We start from the raw sequence: 15,938 nt of genomic DNA on the forward strand, positions 1-15,938 counted from the left end.
ACAGAAAATACAATTTGTACGTTATATTGGAAAGAGACATCGTTTCAGACGTGTGATTCTGAAGTACAGTTACTTTCTTTCCGCCATGAACCGATGCTCATCACAAGAGTAGCGCACTAAACTTTGTTCCGAGCGAGTATCCACGATTCCTGATCACCTGCTTCTTCCTAGTAATTTTTTTTTTTAAATTTACATTACAGTAGCTGCATAAAAGTGTATCCGTCAACACAGTTATGATCACAAAGTTATTGAGCCAAACCATTTGTACACCAACATGAACTTCGGAGATCAGGGGGAGAAGGGACTTTTAAATGTAGAGATGAGTATTCAACAATTCTCTAAGTATTCAACAATGGAAACAAAGTGACAGCTACTTTAAGACATTTTAGAAAAAATTGATTCTTTTTTTATAATTTTAATTTGTTTTGTATGAAGCCCTTAATGCATTTTTTAACTTTTAACAATCTTCATTGTTGTTTCACAGATTTAATAGGTAACAGATATTGTTTAGGGTCAGTGGTTCCAGGATGCTGTCTACATTGTGGCAGCAGGAGCAGCAAAACATTACATTTACATTTATTTATTTAGCAAATGCTTTCCTCCAAAGCAACTTCCAATGGATACTAGTGTGTTATGAGCCCACACACCTTATTCACCGCAGTGACTTACACTGCTAGATACACTACTTACACTGGGTCACTCATCCATAAATCAGTGCAACACACTCTCTCTGTCACTCACACACGATGGGGGAACCTGAACAGCATCTTTGGACTGTGGGAGGAAGCCAGAGCACCCAAAGGAAACCCACGCAGACACAGGGAGAACATGCAAACTCCACACAGACTGAGCAGGAATCAAACCCATGTCCTGTCACACCACCCAGGTGCTGTGAGACAGAGAAATAACTAAAAAAAAACCTTTTTGCGATGAGTTTTCTCCCACACTCCAAAGATATGTTTTGATTAACTGGTACCGATGGACTAGCACTCTGTCCAGGATGCGCCCTGCCTCACAAACAGGCTCCGCACCACCCTAAACCTGCAGTGTATGAGCAGTTAGTGACAATGGGTGGAACGTACATTTAGCTGATGCTTTTCTCCAAAGCGATTTAGAGTCATTTCCCCATTTATACAGCTGGCTAATTTTTACTGGAGCTATTCTGGATAAGTACCTTGCTCAAGGGTACTACTGCTGGATGTGGGATTCAAACTTATAACTTTTGCATCTAAAGGCAGCAGCACTAACAACTACACCACCAGCTGTGCCCAGATGTTTCGAATGATGTTTATAACAGCTGTGGAGCCACAGCATGTTCCAGAGAGTCGATACGACATTAAACGTCATAGGGGCAGGAGGGGAACTGGATGAGATTGGCTGACAGGAATACATGTTGGGTTTGTTATTTAAAGCATTCCTGTCAAGGTATAAATAAGACTCCCAAGATGACATCAGAGCCACTCCTTCACATGACTCCGGCAGATGAAGATAGAAGGGCTGCAGGAACATTATTACATTCGAGCTGCTCCTCCATTCCACCTAAATACAGAAAATACATATATCTGTGAACAAGAGCAAGTGCACCTACAGCTTTCCTGCGATGGACACAGCGAAATGGATCGAATCCTTCATCCGAGCCCTCATGTGCCTGCTGGGGATTCTGGGAAATAACTGGCTGGCCATCTGCTCACTTCCTGACCGAGCATCTCGTCTGCGTACAAACGAGGCTCTTTTCCTCAACCTGGCTGCATCGAACCTTATAACGAATTGTCTTGTTGACTTACCAGACACAATAGCAGACTTTGCCAACGGATGGTTCTGGGGGAAGTTCTACTGCAAGGTGTTCATGTTCTGCGCAGGTCTGTCAGAGACCAGCAGTATCTTGTCCACTCTGTTGATCAGCGTGTTCTGGTACCAGAAGCTGGTGGGGTCCTTGAGACGCGGTGGGGCTCCTGTAGCGATGGACAATTTGCACCTGGTTGCTCTTCTGCTGGCTGGAGGCTGGGTCGTTGCCATGGCCTTCAGCATTCCACGCATGTTTTTCGCCACCTTGGAGACCCAGAACCAGAGCAGAGCCGAATGCACCGACAGCTTTAGATCAAAGAGGGCAAAGGAGAGCTACGAGATCACCTACGTAACCCTTGCTAATGCTATACCCATTGCTGGCATTGTTTTTGCGAGCATTCAAATTGTGGTCACCCTTCTTCAGCATGAGAAGCGCATCCAGACTATGGGCTCAGTTCCCCGCCCAGCTGCTGCCACTTCCCATCCAGATGGAGCTGAAAAACCTACAGTGGCTATAGATCCTCCAGCCAGAGCAGGTATAAATATCCCAGCGGCCAGGCCTGACAAACCCACCTCCAACCCGAGCTCCCAGGTGAGGGCAGCCAAGAGTGTGGTAGCCGTAGCCAGCGTCTTCCTGGTCTGCTGGATGACCCACCTGCTGCTACATATCTACAGCAATGTGTCACATGTGTCTGTGTTGGTGGAGATTGCCAGCTACATCGCTGCCTCCTACACCAGCATCATCCCTTACATCTTCCTCTATGGGGTCAGGAAGCTCTCCTGCCCCTGCTGCAAGTAGTGCCATCCTGGGAACGGGGCATGGTAAGCAACAGCGCTGCACACCCTATGTAATTTGGGATTTTTTGAATAGCCAACTAGGGATTTCAGATGAACTGCAAAATAAACCTGTAGGAGAGGTTCAATTTATAAGCATGCATTTGGGACTCATAAAACTTCATCGATACTGTAGAAACTTCCTGCATCTGTAGATCACTTGTAAGATTAAACATGATTCAAAATATATGCAAAACAGAGACACAGGAGCAAATAATGTAAAATATATTCAATACATTATACATTTACAAAGCATTTGACACTGATACAATTATCAAATCTCATTTTCTTTCTCCAATATCTTTTTTCTGGCAGCATATGTTGAAGATACCTATGGGACACAATTAAAAGAACCCTAAATTACAAAAATATTTAACTAGTTGGAAATAATGAGTCGTCACCCCGACAGGCAAGAACACAAAAACAAACATAAGCATAACGATGTCTCAGGAAGTGAGTGTCTGTTGTGATTACACTCGAAGGCAGCGGTGGCAATACCTGCCCAAAGGTGCAATTATGGATTATTAGTTGACATGGTGTCAGTGCAAACAGCAGGAAGTCAATGACAACTGGAGCAATTTAGTCAAGTGGATAATAGAAGCACATGCGTACCTGTGACACTAACATCCTTAACTTTCCTGTTTTCTGCCTATTGGTGACAGTCAAGGGCATTAAGGATTCTGGGTAGTCTTTGTAATGATGTTAACACCTGATTTTATATACAAGTATATTGTGAATGTTAGGTGCAAAATCACTGAGTAGTTCCAGTGCTGTAAGAGTAATAAATAAAATGACAAGTTTCTCAGTGACTCCAGTATTTATTACAATTCTTAACAAAATGAAATACACAACAGACCATACAAAATAAAAAGACATAAAACAAGTTTATTATAAAAACAGCATTCAGATTTTAGGTACAGAACTCATTGTAGTACTAAATCCTGGTTAAATAAACAACATCAGGATTACCTATTCAATCATCAACATCACCATGATTGTTATTAACATCGTTGTTACAAGGGCCACGACACTGATGATACCAGTTTAAGTGGTCCAAACACTTATCAAACAAAACCAACGAAACATACACTCTACACATAGCTGCGGCTCTCTGAGGGGTTGAAGCAAGATATAACCAAGGCCATTCAGCAGATACAGAGGAAGAGGGGACAGCTTCAGCACAATACACAACCCAAATAGAAAGCCCTAGAGCAGGTGCCCCAGCATGGCAACAGTGTGCACACTGGAGTGAGCTACATATCACCAGAAGTGAGCTGTTCAGTGCTGTTTTCAGGTTTGTTTTTATCATTCATCAAACCAGCATTGCTGCGCAAAACAAACCCAGATGCCTACAAAATAAAAGCCAACAATGCAGTCTGTTCTATACACTGAAGGATGAAAACTCCATGTACAATACTGCTAAACAAAAGTCCCAAGAATACTTAAGACTAGAAATATTACCACTGTTTTACAAGTTTAATTTAGAACTTGAAAATCTCTAGTTTTTCCTACAGACAGAAACAATATCAGAAGAATTGTATTCAGAATGGCTTAGTCTACATCTGACAGAGGAGAGGACTGGATATTTCCTATGTAATCCAATTTTGGTTTCCCAGCCTCAAATTTCTCTTTTGTATGGTAGTAGATACTCGAAAACATATACACAAAATAATTTAAAAGTGTAAAATGCCAACAGCCTCTAATCTCCCTGTATTTGGTGTTCTTAAGATGCACAGAAGGTGGGAAGGAAGGCACAGAGGTTTGGGGTTACAGCCAGCCACGATCTGTATGCCGAGTGAGTAGTGTCCCTGTGGCATGATGGGTATACAAATTATCCAATAACATAGTTCACAATTTAAGCGGTGAACCCTGAGGCCAGTGCATCTCAGTGCACTTTCTCCAGCTTGGCTTGAAGTGTCTTGAAGTTGCCAATGATGCGTTGAAGGGCGGCACTGGGACTCAGCGACTGCAGCTCCACCAGGTAGCCGCAAATGTTGTCCAGGCACACGTTTGTGAACCTCCTCCTGCACGTGGAGTTAGGTATGGTGAGGAGAACAAAGACAGAGGTGGGTATGCTTATGACAGAGAAGAAGGAGCATACCTGTCATAGGCAGGCACACGACTGGGATCTGCCACGTATCCTGACAGCAGTACATGGATACACTCCACCAGGTGTAATGGCTTCTTTAGGCGCTGCCAACAAGGGTCCTGAAGAAACATATGGCCATCATACAGGTCACTCCCACTTAGTCAGATCAGAATAACCCCATCAAAATGGCAAAAGACTATTTCAGATGACTCTGTAGCTGAGTAAATTGTCACTCAAAAGCTTAAGGAATATATCATTTTTAAAGAGGGGAAAAAAATTATACAGCCAAATGCTTAAAGCCTTCAATACATGGTATAAGGTGCCAACACATCAGTAGATTGCCATTTCCCCCACTCCAAACCCTATGTACCCGGGTCTTGAAGAGATGATCATAGACTTCCAGGAGTCGTGGCAGCTGCACCCCAATTTCCTGCAGCGTGAAGGTAACAAAGCCCACATCCCAGTTGAGCCGGCACACTTCCTGCTCCAAGTACTTCACCAGAAACTCTGGAGAACAAGAAGCAGAATGCATCAGCAAGTGCGGCGAATCACCTGTGAGAAGGCCTGGACTACAATGAACCCAGGGCAGTGAAGTAGGTTTGTACCTACACTGTGCCCAGGAGGATCTGATTGCTTCCCTTCACCTCTTGAGCTTCCCTCTCTATAGACTACCAGCATACAAGTCCTGCCAGACCCAGGGTAGGGCAATTGTACACTTACCAGTAAAACTGACAAAACACACAAAGTTGGAGGGTATCCCTTACCCAGCGGGAAATACCGGGGCGTCCCAGCATACATCTTGCCCAAAGATACCAGCTTCAGGCTCAGTGCTCTCATGCGGTCAGCTGGGCTCATGGTCACGCTATCGCTCAGCTCTGAAACATAGATACCATTATAGCTGTAAGCATCAATAAACAGACCATGAAAGTCTTAATGGAAACCTGTCAAGATTGATCCTCACCTTTTTCCAGTATCTCCTGCCACAACGAATGTACGAGGATTGGATCAGAGTGCCCAGCACAATGGATAATGGCGAGTTTGCACTCCGACAACCGAAAGTGATCCGCAAATTCCCCATATAGCTTAGAAGAACAAAACACAATGGTCTATGCAACAATGTTCTCATCTCCATCTTGAACACAGAAACAGGGGTTGGCTAGAAAGGGGGGTACCTTAGTGATGTCCATTAGTTCTGAGTCCAGTTGCGATAGGGCCCCCTGTACTGAAGGATGCTGGGAGTACTGTTTTTTGAGAGTCTCTTGGATCTGCACCTGGATTCGTACCACCTTTGAATGCAGAGAGAATGTGATTAATCCACCCAAGTCCATTTGACTTACAGCAGTCAGTCTTGTAAACAAGACTCAGAGGAAAAGTCATAAAAATCCAAACAGCAAACTGCTGCACCAATGACTCAATGTCACTGTGCACCATATAGGGGACCAGCTATCATTCCTGAGCTCCCACACAAGACACAGAAGAGCCTGGGGTAGAGGTGTACTGTACCTCCATCTTTTCCTCTAGCTCATGCAGGAACTCTCCATCAGCTCCCTGAGATGAGGTACAGCAGCTCTTGGCTGACAAAATAGCCCTGGAGATGTACTCCAATCTCTGCTTCAAGGATATCTCTGTGCTGGAGGGAGAAGGAGAGTCAGCAACCAAGGAAATGGAAGTAGGAGACAACACTGGTACAGGTGGACCATACTGTACCTGTGCATTTCAGCAAGTCGAGCCAGGACGTGTGCAGCCTTACTGAAACTGCGGCTCTTCTCATAGTATCGCCACAACAGGTCCATGCTGCGCACCTTGTTCTGGTCCTGCTTGATCATCCGCATCAAGTGCTCCTCCAAGTATGGCGAGTTAATCTGAAGCAAGACGGGAGAGACACCCAATCTACCCATTAGGACACACACTGTAACCACCACCCCCACTGACACCACAGTGACATCCCACCAGTTACCTCCAGCAGCTTCTCAGTCAGGTCAGCCTGGATCAGCCAGTTGTAGAGTGCAATGTGGAACAGCTCATCCTGGGACTTCTGGGCCAGACTGAGGAGCTGTTCAAACTACGGGGGGGGGGGAGGGAAAAAAAAAAAAAAAAGATCCTCACTGCCAAGAGGTCAGGGGCTGATTCCCCTGCACACTTGGGTACCCCATCCAATTGTAAATCAGCTCCACACTGCCAAATCATGGCCTGACTCACATGTGCAGCAGCATCCTCGTTGCTCAGCATATTGGGGTCAGAGGTCAAGACGGGAGGGCCAGGCTGTTTGGGAACACTAGGAGACTGTGGTGCTGCAGTGCTCTGAGCCACCAGCTCCTGCAGAGTGTCTGTTATGCACTTGTAGCAGGACAATCTGCAAGAGACAGGTGTGCGTATTAGCCAGCTAGCATAAGCCAGCATGACAAAACAGCTCAAATCAGCTAAGGTTAACACATTTACCTCTCCTGGAAGGCTTGCTGCCCTGCTGCATCTTCCTCTGGCTCACCATTCCTGTAGAAGTGGGGTCCCAGTCGCTGGGGGTCCTTTTTATCAGCAGCAGTGAGACACAAATCCAGCACACCCTCGTAGAAACGCACTGCGGTGAAAGGTATGTGGCACGAAACATCAGGACTGTCACAAAAACTGAAGACATAAAACATCAGGACTGCCACACAACAGTAAAGCAATAAACTGGCTCACCCTGACGGTATTGTGCGCAAACGAGTGGCAGGTCTGTGTGGTGGCTGATCTGCTGGTAGAGCCGCAGTGACTCCTTTAGTGCGCGCTCACGATCCATCTTGCTCTGCAGCTGCCTGGAGCTCTGCAGCAGCTCATTGGCCTGCAGCAAAAGAATAAAGACTGAGTTACAGCAATGCCCGCATGTAGGGGGCAAGTAGAGAATCACAAATACAGCCGGTTCAGACAGTGCACCTTTGAGCAGATACTGTCATCACTGCTGTACAGCAGGGGGCAGGTGTCACGCAGGTGGGAACTGATTGCATCCACTGAAGCATTGTCCTTGATGTATACATTGATGAGGGCAGTGATAAGAGCACCTGTCAACTCGCGACCTCGAATCACCACATCCTTAAAACTGCTGCTCTTCACTTGCTCTTGAAACTCCTAAAGTGGAAAAGAAGGGACAGGGTCAGACAGGCAGGAGGAGCAAAGAAACCAGAGAGAGGAGGGGCAGGGAGAGATGGACGGAAGTCCATGAGAGGACTACAATGCACCTTGGGTAGCTCGGCCAGGATGAGACTGAACTGATGCTCACAGAGCAGCTTCCACAAAGCCAGAGTCTGGCAGGAACGCTGAATCAGTAGCTGAACACCTTGCAGGGACACCTTCTCATAGGCCTGTGCCTCAGCTGGTACAAGACAGAGACGGGTCAGTGTACTCATTTATGAATGCGTGCTGAAGTGCACACTGGCAAACTGACTCACTGTGGTACTTCCTTTGGAGCTCCTGCTGAACCTGGTGAGAGCTACCCCCATCAGGCCGCATGAACCCTAGCAGCCGCTGCTGCAGGTTAGCTGGGGAGCTGAAGCTGGAGATAGATAAAAGGGGAGAAGACAGTTGAACAAGGAACATCTCCTAGGAAGAAACTGCAGGATCACAACAGGTGAGTACTGGTACTGATGAGGAGGAAAGTTGTGGCTTCTTTACCTAGTCACACCCAAGGAACCTGGGTTGAACTGAGAGTTCCTGTCCAAGAAGTCCTTCAGCCCATGGAGTTCCAGCAACACAGATTCCAGGTCCATTGTTGTGACTGTGCTCTCCATCTGAAGAAGTCATATTGCATCATTCAACTATGCCTTCTCATCCAGCACAGAGGTGATTACTGATTTGTAATTCAACGCTCACACAGCCATATATTTTTACCAGCTGGTCTCAGTAATCATATCCTTTTATGCTGCACTCATTACAACAACCCAGATTACCTGCCAAGAGCCTGGAACCTAACCAGGTCCTGGACTGGCCCATACTTATAAGTTTTAACGTAATATCACTCTATGGTGCTACTCACAATGCTGATAGTCTGGCTTCCTGTGCTGATTGTTTTCTCCACTGCCAGACTGCCATCCCATATGTTCCTGAAGACAGAAGTCAGAAAAGCAGGAAATCTAGCCAAATATGCACTGTTCAGCCACCTCCACTTCACTGTCAACAGACTGCCCCACTGCAAGCTGGTACAGGACTGAATTTCAGTCCCCATCCAACTTTTCACACGCTTTCACTGAGGCAATCCAGTGGTAAAAAAACAATACAATGCCTGCTAAGGCTTCTGGGAAAACTGGAGCAGCAGTTACCAACTCTTACCCCAATATACGGCTGAAGTACAAGCAAATGCCATTGTGTTTGCCAGAGAAGACAACCTCAGGCCCTGCAGAGATACCAGTGACAGATGCAGCCCCAGGAGGAGAGAGAATGAAGGGTGTGGACATGGCAGGTGGTGCCATACCTAGTCAGGGAACAGAGGTCCAGAGACCCCACCCCCGAAAAAACTGCAATTAGTGGAGGTCCAATGAATGAACGAAGCAGAACCATTTCTAACAAGAACTGCTTAAGGAAAAAATGAATGGGAAAATTTGGGAATTATACCTGGTGCAGGTGTACCCAGGAAGCTGGGGTTGGTAAGAGGACTACCGACAGTTATTGGGGATCCTGAAACAACAACAGACGGCCTGAGAGGGGTGGACTAGACACATTAAATCCAGAAACTTAAACATATACATATCCAAAAAAAAAAAAAAAAAACACTATCATTCTACCTTGAGACGGGTACAGGTGGTCCTAAGCTTGAGAGGGTTCTGTTCCAGTGACCACATTGTAAGCCAAAAATCCCCTTATGCGAACCATATTTAAATATATACTCTGACAATATTATAGTATTATATTTTCCTGCTATAATATTTTTAATTTCTAAATCCATTTCTTTCCACATTTCACCACTATTGGAACACATTTTTGCTCTGTAGCCACTTAAGTAACCTTAAGGGAATCACAAATAAAAGGATTTTTAAACAAAATGCAACTGTTGCAAGATAGCAAAAAACACTGAATACAACCCAAACAACAACAACAACAAATGTGTGTGGCTAACTGATGCTATTGTACAGCAGACTGCATTTGTCAAATTACCTATAAACTTAAGCACTCAAAAATAAGGCCATCGTTAAGTCCAGGTAGTAGTAAGTTACGTATGTTGTAACTTCAAGACTGCCTGTAATGTTAAATTAATTGCCTGCCTGTAGGGGAGTCACACTCACCTGGGACAGGAGAACTAAACAGGGGTCCCACATTGCTGGGGGCAGTGAGTGCAGAGGCAAACCGCATTTGTGCCTCTCCTCCATACCTATGCACAAACACACGTGCAAAGAGGTTAGAGAAATCGACAGAGACACCAGCTCTTTTCAGGGACTGCGGAAATACATGCTGACCTGAAAAAGGCCCGGGTGGCCCACACTGACACCTCACGGTCACATGCAGCACTAGAACAGGCCAAGATCAGAGCAGTGGCACAGGCTTGCTCCTCCTGATGGGAGGGAAACATTTATGACCACACATCACTAAGGCCTTGAGAAACACACACATACATTACTAGAAATGGCCATGTTCAGAGTGATGGTACAAACATACTTCTCGTGGAGAGGGATGAATTTCTTTCTCTCGCACACAAATGTGGATTTTTTTGAGTGGGCTTCACCAAGGTAAAAGAGGATATCTAAAAAGCTCCAGCTGAAAAAAGACCTACCCGATGTAATTTGAAGAACCGCTCAATCTCCTCACCCTCACCTCCAGCACAGCTCACCAGTAGGTGACGCAACTGGTCCACAGGCCGCAATTTATGGAAAATGTGACTTCCCTAGAGGGAGAACAAGCATTGAGTTTTACCACACAGAGACAAGTATAATTTACATGTTCTCTCTTGTTAACATGTAAACATTCACACATATGCTGAACATAGTCACATAAAGGCTAACCCTGGTGACAGAGGTACCTTTGCAGAGAGGATGACAAATTTCTTAGGAGGAAAATTGTGCTGCTGAACAACCACAGGGGACTCTGTAAGGGGAATTAGGTCTTTATTAATGGGCGTGGAGATTCTGGCTGGCCGACCCTCTTCAATGGCACACAGTGCCCAGGAGTGGCCGTCTACATTGGTGGTCATCTGTGGGCAGAATAACAAACAACCCAGTGTGGACAACAGAACAGTGATAACCTGGAAATGAGATGGAGTTCATTTGGCTTGCATGTCCACTATCTTCTATTACAATTTTGCATGTCTGCTAAAAAAAACAAAAAAATTTTCCAATACAATGACATGAAGGTAGAGAGCTATGAAAGCTGTACTTGGTACAGCAGAGGACTGCGGTAACAAGAATGCCAATCAACTGTGACACACGACAGGGACCATGTGCCCTTCAATTTCGCACCCAACTCACCTGGGACTCCATGAGTGGCTTCTTGAAAGGAAAGGAATCATGGTTGATACACCAGAGAATGTCACTGTCCTCAGTTTCAGAGGCAGCCATCAACAGAACCCCTGGGGAAAATCAGAACAACATTACAGTTTGACCAAGATTACTTTGGTTTAAATCAAGACAAACTGAAAGCACATATTAACATTTCCAGTTATTTCTATTTACAGTCACTGGTGCCATTCAGCTTCGCATGTAACAAATATTTCTAGTTTTCTAGGAGTAAGAAAACCATGTCAGCCCAACAGCCATCAGTAGGGGTGGGATCCAGTGAAGGTGAGCCATACCTTTAGTGTACAAGGCCTTGTGTACCTTGGCAGGTTTCTGCAATGTGGAAGAGGCAGAAAATCCAGGAGGAAGGCGTACATGGACCAGTGCCAGCAGACTGGGCCGGGCAGTTGTGTACTTGGCATTGGGTGGAGCAAAGGGTGAAGTGCTGAAATACAGGCGCACTCCTACAGGGACAGGCAGAGGAAGGGTAGTATGTGCAGTGAACAGAAAAACCGACAACCTGGACATCAAGAAGCATAGTGTGTTAGAGCTGTAGCCTTTGGAAGGTTTGAATTCCACCTACTGCTATATTGCCCTTGAGCAAAGTACTTACCTTAAACTGCTTCATTAAAAATTATTCAGAATTAAATGGGTAAATTATTGCAAATAATTGCATAACAGTGTAAGCTGCTTTGAAGAAAAGTGTCTGCTAAATGTACAAAAGCAAATCCAGGGTAAACAGCATAGAGTTCATGGTAACTGATCACTACCCATGTACCCTTCCAGCACTTCCACTCAAACAGGACCCATACTACATAAGACAGAAAGATGTAGCACTGCTAAACTTTACAACAGCTGCAGAGGACTTTTAAAGGTGAGCCTTTACACTAACATTCTAATTTTTATTTGCCTGGGTTGCTCAAATTCAACTTACCTGCATGAGTGATAGCCAGTAGTTGGCAGTCTGAAGATTCTGATCGGTCAATCACTGCAATATGGACGACAGGCTTGAACACAGAGCGATCTATGGTCCTGTGGACAGAGGAAAAAAGACAGAGTCAGGCTTGAGTAGCAAAAATGAAGGAACCCCATCCGAGAATGACGTATGTATGACTGCAACACACCTGGCAATGTTGCCGGCAGCTGCCACAATGGAGTTTTGAGACATGGCGGCCACTCGGCTCATCCCCTGGCCGTCAACACCTAGGTCATACATCTACAAGACAAGCAAATGAGTCAGCATACAAATCTACAGGCTGGCAGTGAAAAATATAGGTTTTTTTTTTCTTAAAGATAGCTTTCATTTATAGGAAACATCTGACACTTCAAAACAACAGAGTCACCCAATATATCATAGCACAACCATCTGCTTACAAGTTCATTTAACTGCTACAGTTACCTGGTACCCAAATAAAATGACAGCCTACCAAATGAACTCCTTGTCCTAAAGTACAGGAAAAGTGTAAGACAAAATGTTCAAGACAGCTTAATCCTGAGGTCTACATGAGTATTGGACAGCATACCTGTAGGACCCCATTCTCTGAACGCGTGTAGAGGATGTTACGGGAGTTGTCAACAGCGATCTGGACTACAGGATCTGATTATATACAAGAAATATCGCTGATGCACTGTAAAAAGGTGACAAAACTGACATTTTACTGATCAGTACACTTATTAGTAGCTATATCGTACAAGCTCACCATCCTGGGAGAAGGAGAATTGAAGCAGGGAAGGCACAAGGAAAGACAGGCTGCTCTTGGAGTGGTTGATTTTACGACAGCGCTGGCTAAACCAGCCAGCCTCTGCCTGATAGGCAATTTCATACAGACATCCATCTTTTCCCGCCAAGAAAATGCGGCCCCGGTCAGTGGAAGCCACAGCCAACATGTAGGTGTTGTCCGTGGGGATGGAATAAAGGGGATCTGGTAGCAGCTGCATGCCCCCAGACATGCTGTCATTTAGCCCTGTCCAAGAAAAGGGTGAAATTTGGGGGAGCATTTAGAGCAATGTCTAAAACCAGTGTGTTTAATAAAAAGACTGCCATGTCAATAACTTTCATGTTTACTACTAACATGTCCTCCAGGTGATACTGAAAAGGGGCAGCCTAGCAGGTGGTCATGGCCTATAACCAAGAGCCAACAGGACGCAAAATCAGCTCACCTGCCTGAGCCCTTGGGAAGCTGAGGCCAAGTATTACCACATCTACAGGGGTGGCCAGCACCAGCAGGAAGTGGATATGGGGCTGGAAGATTCCTGGGAGACACAGACACAGTTTTAAGCATAGCACACCATAAAACAAACAGGCAGAAATAGCATGTTGTACATGACAATAAAAGTTTGATTTTCCTTCCTCACCTTCCTTGGGTTTGACCAGTCCCACTGACAAGATGGTCTCACTTAGTCCATCAAAGTAGGCCACATCCCCCCTGTCACACAAAGAAAGAAGCAAAGTCAAAGCGTGCAGGGACCGTTAGGATCCTGTTCCGTCAGCAGGACTTTAATCCGCAACTGGCAATGAAATTCACAATGCTTCAGGACCCACCCATCCTCATAGTTCCACATGAAGATGTCGTTGTCTACTGTGAGCCATGCCCGGCTGATCTCAGGGAAAACTCCCATCATACAGTTGCACTGCATGTCTGTTTTATACTGCGATTAAGGAGTCAAAACCTACATAAGAGTTGCAGAAATCTGTATGTTATGAACAACTGCGTATCAATTCAGTTCAAACTAAGAGCCAGTGTCCTACATCTACAACACTATAGGATAGGGCTTAAACTTAACACTTAGCTTTAATAAGAGAGCGAATGAGTTTGATTGGCCAAGTGTGCTGACGCACATAATAAAGTAGCTGTGGTTCTTGATGCTTCCAATATTTAGAGAACAAACAGCTGACACAGAATTACAGAATAAATAAATAACATATTTACAAAGTACACAAACATAAGAGTATAAATGCTATAATTTTTTAAAAAAGTAAATAAGTAAATTACAAATGTGATGGGATATTGTTGCACTGACAGGAGACCCTATAGAGAGACCTCTCAGCTGTCTTGACTGTCCTTTGTAGACAATTTCTTTAGTAGCTGAGCCAAACCAGACAGTTATACTGGTGCACAGGAGAGACTCAATGACAGCTGAGAAGAACTGGATCAGAAGTTCCTGTGGCAGGCTGAACTTCTTCAGTCGGAAAAGGAACTACATCCTCTGTTGGGCCTTTTTCATGATGAAGGCAATATAGGTATCCCACTTCAGGTCCTGGAAGATTGTAGGACCCAGGGACATGAAGGACTCCATGGCTAATTACAGTAATTAAGGGGGGGGGAACCTTTGCTTCCCAGCAGCGCCTTTGCACCAGAATTTTAAGGATACGACCAAACTGCTCCACCAGCTCAGGAGGAAGCGGGACCCGGCGTACTGCACTCAACTCCAGAAGGCTTGGCACACTAATCAGCCCGGGACCTTGCAGGGGGTAGTCCATGTCTGATACCCCCGAGAGGGAAGGCATGTCTACAGGAGGGATAGAGAAACATCACAGGGGCCAGCGAACACACCTGTAAGGATTCAAACTGAACCCAGAAACTTGCCATGGCAATGTCAACGAACAAAGTTACTGCGCACTTCCCAAAACAGCCCCACAGCCACTCACTGTGAGCAGGAACATTGAGCAGCTCTGACAGATCGGGGAAGTAGCGGTCATCCTGCAGGTGTCGGTCTATCAAGCGGCCTGCATTTTCCAGGGCTTCGTGCAGGGCTGCAGCCGGACTGCTGTGGCCAAGAGCAGATGGCATGGCGGAGAGGAGCTCCTGTAGGAAGGAAAGCGGTTACAGGAATGTCCGAATGAGCACTAAATCAGAAAGGCCCAACATTACTACTCATATTGCTGCAGCTGATGAGTGTGTGCTGGCAAATGGGCAGCAAGGTGACTTAACCGTTAGGGTTGACATCTTCTTGTGAGCAAGGTTTACAGTTTGGATATCACTCTTGCTGTAGTACTTGATTAAGTACTTACCCTGAACTGACATAGAATACCCGTAAGGAGTTGAAGTTGCATGTATAAATTAGGCACATCGATTCGATCGAACAAAACTGCAGTGCAAATGAAATAAATAGAAACATACATACATACATGGCAGCACGCCAGTGGGACTGAGAACAGTCACGAGTCAGTCACTCACTGACTCGAGAGAAAAAAGTAAAATATTGTTTGAAAGAAGAGACCAAACTAGAGTGTTTTTGTCCCGTGCTGACGACCGACTTCACGTCGTCGTCGACGACAGACAGAGACAGACAGACAGACCCGGAGACCGCGCTCTCGCTCTACTAGCGGCGCGGAACTGTACAAAACCCCATGAAGAACAACTGAAGACTTCCTATCTAAAGAGGAAGTAAAAGATTCAAAAAGAATGTCAACTTACCTGGCCTAAATTAGGGGAAACGAACAGCAGAAAAGAAAACGCTTTGCTTATGAAAAATTCACCGCCGGTCTTCAGACCTCGGCACGAGCCACAGCACCTCGTCCCGCCCGCCTCGCGCCGCGGAGTCAAAGGGAATAGGGCAAAGGGTGCTTCCGGTCTGCGCAAGAGTCTCACGAGCGAACAGCGCCGTTGCGGGGCTCGCGAGACGGAGCCGCGCGCTGGTTCGGCGAATGATTCGGAGGGAATTTCGGACGGCTGTAAAAGTCCTCCGGCAACGAAACGAGGTAACTAATGAGGTGTTTCACAGCGAACTAACAAAGTCTGCGCGCTCCTGGTTGCACTAAGTTCATCGATACATAA

General features: G+C 45.6%; 2 protein-coding genes across 3 annotated transcripts; one reads left to right on the top strand and one right to left on the bottom strand.

Annotated features, from left to right (window-relative positions):
• The first annotated feature begins 1,600 nt into the window (after window positions 1-1,600).
• On the top strand, window positions 1,601-2,584 carry ora5 (olfactory receptor class A related 5). Its single transcript, XM_029253089.1, has one exon. It carries the CDS (start codon window positions 1,601-1,603, stop codon window positions 2,582-2,584), a length of 984 nt encoding a protein of 327 aa, XP_029108922.1.
• A 932-nt stretch (window positions 2,585-3,516) lies between these two features.
• On the bottom strand, window positions 3,517-15,694 carry nup155 (nucleoporin 155). Of its 2 annotated transcripts, none has more exons than XM_018748135.2 (35): window positions 15,579-15,694; window positions 14,810-14,966; window positions 14,533-14,670; window positions 13,703-13,799; window positions 13,516-13,586; window positions 13,321-13,413; window positions 12,861-13,124; window positions 12,684-12,757; window positions 12,285-12,376; window positions 12,095-12,192; window positions 11,457-11,624; window positions 11,134-11,234; window positions 10,689-10,859; window positions 10,443-10,553; window positions 10,129-10,223; window positions 9,958-10,043; window positions 9,290-9,352; window positions 9,008-9,149; window positions 8,715-8,781; window positions 8,354-8,469; window positions 8,131-8,234; window positions 7,921-8,054; window positions 7,619-7,810; window positions 7,388-7,526; window positions 7,148-7,283; window positions 6,908-7,061; window positions 6,666-6,770; window positions 6,416-6,570; window positions 6,212-6,338; window positions 5,881-5,994; window positions 5,670-5,790; window positions 5,473-5,583; window positions 5,079-5,215; window positions 4,721-4,827; window positions 3,517-4,643 (listed from the first exon to the last, which is right to left on the bottom strand). In XM_018748135.2, exons 2-35 carry the CDS (start codon window positions 14,949-14,951, stop codon window positions 4,505-4,507), a joined length of 4,164 nt encoding a protein of 1,387 aa, XP_018603651.1. In that variant the 5' UTR covers window positions 14,952-14,966; window positions 15,579-15,694; the 3' UTR covers window positions 3,517-4,504. The 2 variants fall into 2 exon arrangements, with proteins under 2 accessions (XP_018603651.1, XP_018603643.1); XM_018748127.2 differs by lacking the exon at window positions 15,579-15,694 and adding an exon at window positions 15,286-15,398.
• Window positions 15,695-15,938: the final 244 nt, after the last annotated feature.

This window comes from Scleropages formosus, chromosome 6, assembly GCF_900964775.1.
Source record: "Scleropages formosus chromosome 6, fSclFor1.1, whole genome shotgun sequence".
NCBI classification, from domain to species: domain Eukaryota; kingdom Metazoa; phylum Chordata; class Actinopteri; order Osteoglossiformes; family Osteoglossidae; genus Scleropages; species Scleropages formosus.

Coding starts and splice junctions, on each gene's coding strand:
- ora5 (XM_029253089.1), top strand. CDS start 1,601: ATGGACACAGCGAAATGGATCGAATCCTTCATCCGAGCCCTCATGTGC.
- nup155 (XM_018748127.2), bottom strand. Junction 10,554..10,688: donor TTGTCATCCTCTCTGCAAAG/GTACCTCTGTCA, acceptor TTCTCCCTCTAG/GGAAGTCACATTTTCCATAA. Junction 4,644..4,720: donor CGTGTGCCTGCCTATGACAG/GTATGCTCCTTC, acceptor CTCCACGTGCAG/GAGGAGGTTCACAAACGTGT.